Source organism: Nansenia antarctica (genome assembly GCF_963989245.1).
Source record: "Nansenia antarctica genome assembly, chromosome: 12".
NCBI classification, from domain to species: domain Eukaryota; kingdom Metazoa; phylum Chordata; class Actinopteri; order Argentiniformes; family Microstomatidae; genus Nansenia; species Nansenia antarctica.
Genome location: NC_137682.1, coordinates 17,752,132 through 17,759,631, shown reverse-complemented (window position 1 = coordinate 17,759,631; position 7,500 = coordinate 17,752,132). Strand labels below are relative to the sequence as shown.

At 46.5% G+C, this 7,500-nt stretch overlaps 1 protein-coding gene across 1 annotated transcript in view; it reads right to left on the bottom strand.

Annotated features, from left to right (window-relative positions):
* prex2 (phosphatidylinositol-3,4,5-trisphosphate-dependent Rac exchange factor 2) overlaps positions 1 to 7,500 on the bottom strand; it is a gene marked incomplete at its 5' end in the record, with an annotated part of 116,394 nt that overhangs the window by 44,956 nt on the left and 63,938 nt on the right. The window contains 3 exon segments of the mRNA XM_080542652.1: positions 912 to 1,119; positions 1,721 to 1,943; positions 5,258 to 5,419. Coding sequence (XP_080398778.1) covers positions 912 to 1,119; positions 1,721 to 1,943; positions 5,258 to 5,419 — 593 coding nt within the window.

Here is a 7,500-nt window from a genome sequence, read left to right as displayed (position 1 = left end):
CACACACACACACACACACACACACACACACAAATACAGAAACACATGCACACACATACAGAAACACACACACACACACACACACACACACACACACACATACAGAAACACATACACACGCGTACGCAACCAGAACCCACACATACTCACACAGGTAAACACACACACATGTTCACATAAACGCAAATACACACACCCACACCCACACCCACACACACACACACACACACACACACAGGTGCTAGAGTAATAACCACTGTGGTTATTACTCTAGCACCTGTGTGTGTGTGTGTGTGTGTGTGTGTGTGTGTGTGTGTGTGTGTGTGAGAGAATCAGTGAGAATGTCTTACTCTCTACAGTACACCAGATGCAGCGCTCTCTTGCCAGACATCTCTATATCACACAAAAGAGGCTCTCACAACTCCTACTCCTTTTACGAAGCTCACATCTATCAAACGAAAATTCGGTGTCGTTGGGAATTGCATCAGTGGGAGACAGTCGCAAACATTACGCACAATATCAAGTGTTTATTACACTGTACTGTCACGCAACCGTGCACCCTGGTCAAAAAGGCGGAGCAGCGTCTCTACTCCCTGAGAAGACTGAAAAAAGCCCAGCTGTCTCCCAGCGATTCTGCTCGATTTCTATCAGTGCACCATGGAGAGCCTTCTGACTAGCTGCATCACATAGTATGGTATGGCAGCTGCTCTGTCTCCGACCAGAAGGCCCTGCAAACGGGTGGTGCACATCCCCGCTGCCCAACAACTCCCTGCCATCGAGGGCCTCCGTGAAAAGCAGTGAAGACACCTCTCACTTCAGTCATAGACTGTTTGCCCTCCTCCCATATGGGTGTGTGTGTGTGTGTGTGTGTGTGTTGTGTGTGTGTGTGCATGGGAGCCCCCGCCACTTACTCGTGGATCTGAGCGGCGTGGCTCTCCATCTCCTTGACGACGGTGGTGAGTTTGCCCAGCAGCTTCTGGTAGGCGTCCAGGGTGAGCAGGTCCTCCTCTCGGAGCAGGAAGCGCAGGCCGTGGCCCTCCGTACGGCCCAGGCTGTGGCCGGAGGGGGCGGCCATGCTGGTGATGACGTGTTGGACGTACACCATGGGGTTAAGCTTACCTACAACAACACACACACACACACACATATACACACATACAGACATACAAACACACACACAAACACACATACACACACACACACACACAAACACACGTATACACACACACACCACATCAAACCTATGTACTGTACTGTACTGTGCTGTGCATACCTCGAGGCAGAGTTAAGATCTGACATTATTGCACGTTATTTGTACGAGTACTTTTGGCACCTTTTTAAATGACTTTTTATTGTTGACTTGTTGACTGTTGCTGACTGTTGTTGTGGAGCGAAGAGCAAGATCCCAAAGGATTTCATGGTGTCAATTACGGCTGTTATAAATACAATTTGATTAGATTTGATTTGATTTGAAGATGGTTACCATGGTTACCAGTACATTACTGCCTGTCCATCCACAGGAGAGGCAAAAAAAAAAAAAAGGGGGGGGGCGCATTATGTAATTTAGTAGGGGTTGTCCTGGGATACATAGAGGTTCAATTCCATTGAGCCTCAATGTGACATGACCAGGCAAACACCAATGGTCAATGAATTCATACAGTATGTACGTGAATGGCTCTCCGAGTCCAGCGCCAGCCAGCCAGTTTCCCCTGGGTCCTACCTTGCTCCGCGGGGCGTCCTCCCCTCTCCACGGTGGAGTTCTTCCTGTTGTCCAGCTGCACTCCGAAGGCGCTGCCCAGAGAGGTGGTGGTCTTGGGGTAGGACACCTCCATCACGTTGACGTGACAGTTGGTGGGGCAGAAGTCACTGCTGTGTAAGGGTGACACCTTGGTCTTGGCCTGCTTGAACGTGGGCCAGGCCCTGTTCTTCAGCACCCGCGAGAACTGAGGAGATAACGTGGGAGGAGATGGGTGGGAGTTAGCGTTAGCACGTTAGCAAGTAGAGGACTCGTGGGTACTGTTGCATGCTAACAGAGCGACTGAAAGCCCATATGTGAAGCACATTGCCGGCGTTTTCCATTGTCCTCCTTGTTTCCATATCCAGCGACTGGCCTGTAAACAGCTTTGACATTTCTCAGTCCCATCCTCTGAGTAACGGCTTAAATGGCTTAAATATTGAATATAGATCTAAGAGTCGAAACAGGGACCAGGACATGTTTGAGGAGTATTTACAAGTCGGAGGAACTCCAAACCTAAACATACCTATTCATCAACAGAGCCATTTCTAGCCCTCGTTCTGACCTCTCAATCCTCAGTTTTAACTGTAACCTTAAGACAACTTGCGACGCAATCATCTTTAAAAGGGGCCAAATCTCGGATTGGTACATATATTTTTGGACGTTTTAATGAATTATATATAGCCATTGATTCTTGAAGGGTATAACTCAGATATGCCTCATGAGCTTACTTCAACTGTCTAACCCCCATTAGAACCCAAAATATATATTCCAAACCCCCCCAAAAAAATATTTACGTAACATAAACACACGTAAACATTGTAACCAAACACTGTACTGTATAGCTTCGAAACATAGTTAAAACGATCCTATTCATCTCATGGATGGTCAGTCCTTGCTTTGTCTAGGGTTTTGAGAGTGGTGTGATTTCTCCAGCCCCAGATTGACCAAAAAGTGGTGGGGGAAACCACTCTGTTGTTGTTTGAATCGCAGATTGCCCCTTTAAAAGGGTTATGTTGATATGCTTTACTGTACTGATTAGATGTATAGCCTCGGGCACGTTCCAACTAACAGTAGTTCCTTTGATCTTATTATATTATTAGACAGTGTTCTGAATTTGTTTCAGCGGGGCTTTTCGTAGACATAATATATTATATGAATATCCGATATTATAGGACCTACATACTGTACATAACTGATAAACAGACAACAACAAAAGAAACATCAATCATACTGTATGTAGGCCTGGCCATGGAACAAAAAAAACTAATCATATCCACACTTTCTGAGATTTCATTTCAGATACCCAGGCAATATGCTTATACATTGTTTACATGAAGACAAATATCCCCCGGGCTGGACTGTGTAGGCTACACAAAGACGACGCCAAACGGGAACATAAATCTGTACTCCACCCAACCCTGGACTGCAGGCACACGTCCCAGTGTTCTGACTGATAGCATCTCCTAGTGCCTCTGGGTCTGGACCCAAGAGTGGAAACAATACTGAACGGCGTCCTCTCGTTCTAGGAACATCGGGTCACACTTCATTTGGACCCTCCGTGATAAGACTCTACACGACGTGCATGCCTACAGTCACACATGTAACAGAATACATATCATAGCAATCAGGACAGTTGGTGTCAGCGTACGCTGTCATGACGACAACAACAAGCCAGTGTTTAGTGCAACTGAATGACTGTTGAACAGGAACAAGTGATCCAAAATGTCTGCAGGCTTGTTCATACTGCATACGGCAGTGAATAGGGTCCAGATAGACCAGACATTCTTCTGACCCAGGGCCCTTCCCATTTACCCTGCCTGTCCCTGGTGTAGTGGACTGGGCTGGAGATGAGGGCCCTCAGTGTCCGGGCCTTGGGGTCTCCACAGGAATGCTCCAGTTGCAGGGGGGAAATTACGCAACCGGCCCCTGGGTGTTCATAATGCTATTTATAACCAGCCAAGAAACCGGTAATTAATCCAAGGCCCGTTCCAATGAGTGTTGAGTCATCTCTCTCTCACAGGCACACGCACAAACGCACGTACGCACACATGCACACACACACACACACACGCACACACACACACACACACACGCATATACACACACACACACACACACACGTACACACACACACACACACACACACATACATGCACACACACACTAGCGCACATCCAGAGACACACGGATACACACCACACATACATGTAGGCCTTCACGCAGAGCACCAGAGAGAGTGTTTGCCTAAACATTTCCAGTATCTCTCTGGTGATTACATATTTGCACAGCGCCGTCTCCCCTGTTGTTGATGTAAGTCTGCATCTTGTTTGTAACATGTCACCAGTTTGATGCACCCCTGACAGGTTTATCTCAATGCTGCTAGTAAATAAAATGTCCATCTAAGCAAACAGATCTTCTTTAATAGTCCTTTAAAATCCTTGATTTTCTCTCTCTTTCTAACCCTTTTCTTCCAGTTTGTGTTGTTCTTAGACTTTAGGGCCGTAGGAGGTTGATTCAGATTCAACCGCCACATTAGCATTGACGCTTCTCTTTCAGTCGACTCGGTTCAACACTTCACTATGGGGGTGTGAACCCTCCCTTACCCTCTTCGCTGAAGGGCGCATATTACATTTCCATTTCACATTTCCATTTTTGACATTTAAGCAGGCGCTTTTATCCAAAGCGACTTACAATGAAGTACATGAATCATCTACACATCAGCCCATCATAAGAAAACAATCTATGCTAGCACCAGGTGCCCTTGGCAGTCATAATGCTAGAGGAAGGAAGAATTACTTTTTAAATATTATATCATATCATATCATATCCCCATAATAACATACACTATATGGACGAAGGTATGTGGACACAATTATCATCTGGGGCTGTTTTCATGGTTTGGGCAAGGTCCCTTAGGAACAGTGAATGGAAATCTTAATGCTACAGCATACAATGCGATTCTAGATAATTATATGCTTCCAACTTTGTGGCAACAGTTTGGGGAAGGCCCTTTCCAGTTTCAGCATGACAATGCCCCCATACACAAAGTGAGGTCCATAATGACATGGTTTGGTCTGGGAGAACTTGACTGGCATGCACACAGAGCTCTGACCTCAACCCCATCCAACACCTTTGGGATGAACTCGAACGGCGACCGCGAGCCAGTCCTTCTTGCCCAACATCAGTGCCCGACCTCATTAATGCTCTTGTGACTGAATGGGAGCAAATCCCTGCAACCATGTTCCAAAATCTAGTAGAAAGTCTTCCCAGAAGAGTGGAAGCTGTTATAGCAGCAAAGGGGGGACCAACTCCATAGTAATGCCCATGGTTTTATGAATGAGAAGTTCAACAAGCACATATGAGTGTGATGTTCCGGTGTCCCAATACTTTTGTCCATATCTCCCTCATCTCCTTCAGAGAACCAGGGTTACATAAACATAAACCAAAGTTGAATGGCCGCCTGTGTATTATTGTATAGTGCGGTAGGTACAAGTACTGTAGGCCCACAATGCAGTATACCTTTCTGTAGTTGGTGATGCGTCTGGTGATGTGCTCCACCCTCTCGCCAAACATGGCACTGAAGCGGGCCTGCAGGTCCTCAGGGATGACATCACAGCTGGAGCTCAGCCTGCCGCACATCTGCACCAGCGTGTCGTCATTCCGCGCCAACGCCTCCAGGATCTGACAGGGAGGGAGGGAGAGAGAGAGAGAGAGAGAGAGAGAGAGAGAGAGACAGACACGGTGAGCACTGACCACTCCGTACCGGGACCCTATCCCTTTGCATCCTGACCAATAACGTACTGTATGTACAGTCTTCTACTCTTCTGTACGGTCGACTATTCCAATATTTACACAAGACAATCGAATGAAATGTTCACCTCACGGACCTCTCCCCCTCTCTCATTTCTGCAACACTTCATCTTCCAAGGTAAATGAAATCGAGATATAGTGAAACTGATGTGAGGAGACTGTGGGCTGAGGCCTCTTGTCACGTAAAAAAACTAAAACTGTTTTAAACAGAATCTTCACCTCAGAAAAGCTTGTTCTTTGCTTCATCTACATACAGAACACGATGGCTAGTTAAAATGGTACATTAGGACATTCAAACTTAGACAGAGCAGAGAGTCCAGAGCAGGGGTATGAGGAGGAAGGAGGGAGGGAGGGAGGGAGGGAGGGAGGGAGGGAGGGGGAGAGAAAATGCACTTTCAGATGGTTTTTGACAGGATGCCCACCGGAGGAGAGAAAAAGAAGAGAGGGAGGAAATTTAACAGCAGGGTGAGACGGAGGCGGAGGGAAAATAATGCGCCCAACGGCGTTTGCGATATTAAAATTCAACATCACACGGCTCTCTCAGTGGAAAGCCGGGACTTCTGGGCCAGATGTTTGTAATAATGCTGAAATTACTTTCACTTTGGTGGGATGAGAAACTATGTGACAGAAGATGACTTTTAATATCCGATACATGGCATAAATTTGGACTTAATACACAGTGTCTTTCGTAAGTCAGCCCTCAGTTGTAAATCCACAGAGTGTTTTAAGACATTCATACATTTGTAATCCTCTGTCATTCATGGTGGTTCTGAGGCGATGTGGGAACAGTTAATATAATTGACAAGTGATGATCTACATTGCTCCGTGCATCTTCATTGTCAACAAGGGAGTCCTCTCTCACACTCTGTCACTCTACGAACAATGTGTATTAAGTGTGAACTATGTGTATGCAAGTGTGTGTGTGCCTATGTGTGTCTTTGTGTGTGTGTGTGCACGTGCATAATTATGTGTGTGTGTGTGTGTGTATGTGTGTCTTTGTGCATTTTTGTGTGTGTGTGTGTGTGTGTGAGCCTGTGTGGCTGTGAGCCTGTGTGTGTGTGTGTGTGTGTGTGTGTGTGTGTGTGTGTGCGCGCGCGTGCGCGTGTGCGTGTGTGTGTGAGGCCTTTGTGGGTGTGAGCCTGCGTGTGTGTGTGTGTGTGTGTGTGTGTGCACGCGCGCCTCTGTGTGCCTGTGTGTGCCTGTGTGCGTCTACAGTACAGTGTGTGGGTGTGGGTGTGTGTGTGTGTAAGTGGAGGAGACACCAAATCAATCAATCTGAAAACAACATCACAGACTAACACACACTACAGATCTGACAGGGCGTCGCAACAGGAGCTGACACTGTTGATAGAGTATCAATCAATATCTCCTAGGATCAAAACCCATCAACACAGCAGGGTAGCTGTGTTAGTCAATGCAGAGAGCGAGAGAGAGGTGTGTGTCTCCCTATTGTCTGGCACAATTCACAACAGCAAGTTATAAGTGGTCTTCGTTCGTCATATAAAAAATTTACAAATTAGTGAGAAAACAGCCTTTTACTAGACCGGGAAGTAATACGTCAGAAAGATGAAATCCTACAATGTCAGTGCTTTGCACCTCCCAGCCAGTCACCGAGGTGTGTCTTAGCTAAGATACACATTAGTAAACACAAGTGATGGATGTATGTATGCGCTAGCGTGGTGCTTATGGATGTTAACAAACCAGGCAGTAGCTTATCTCGGGAAAGGTAAACCCAATCCATGCTCCTCCTCAGGCAATCTGGACAAGGATTTTTGAGGTCGGTGAAAAAGGTGAAGTGTCCCTTTAAGATGTGTGTAGCCAGTGTGTACTCCACAGCGTGTCTATTGGGGGGCTGATTGGCTTTGGGACTCACATGTGACTGACTCACTTCATACGTCGTGAACACCTTGTGTGTTACCTTTCACACAAAGACTCATCTGTTATTCTTCTGT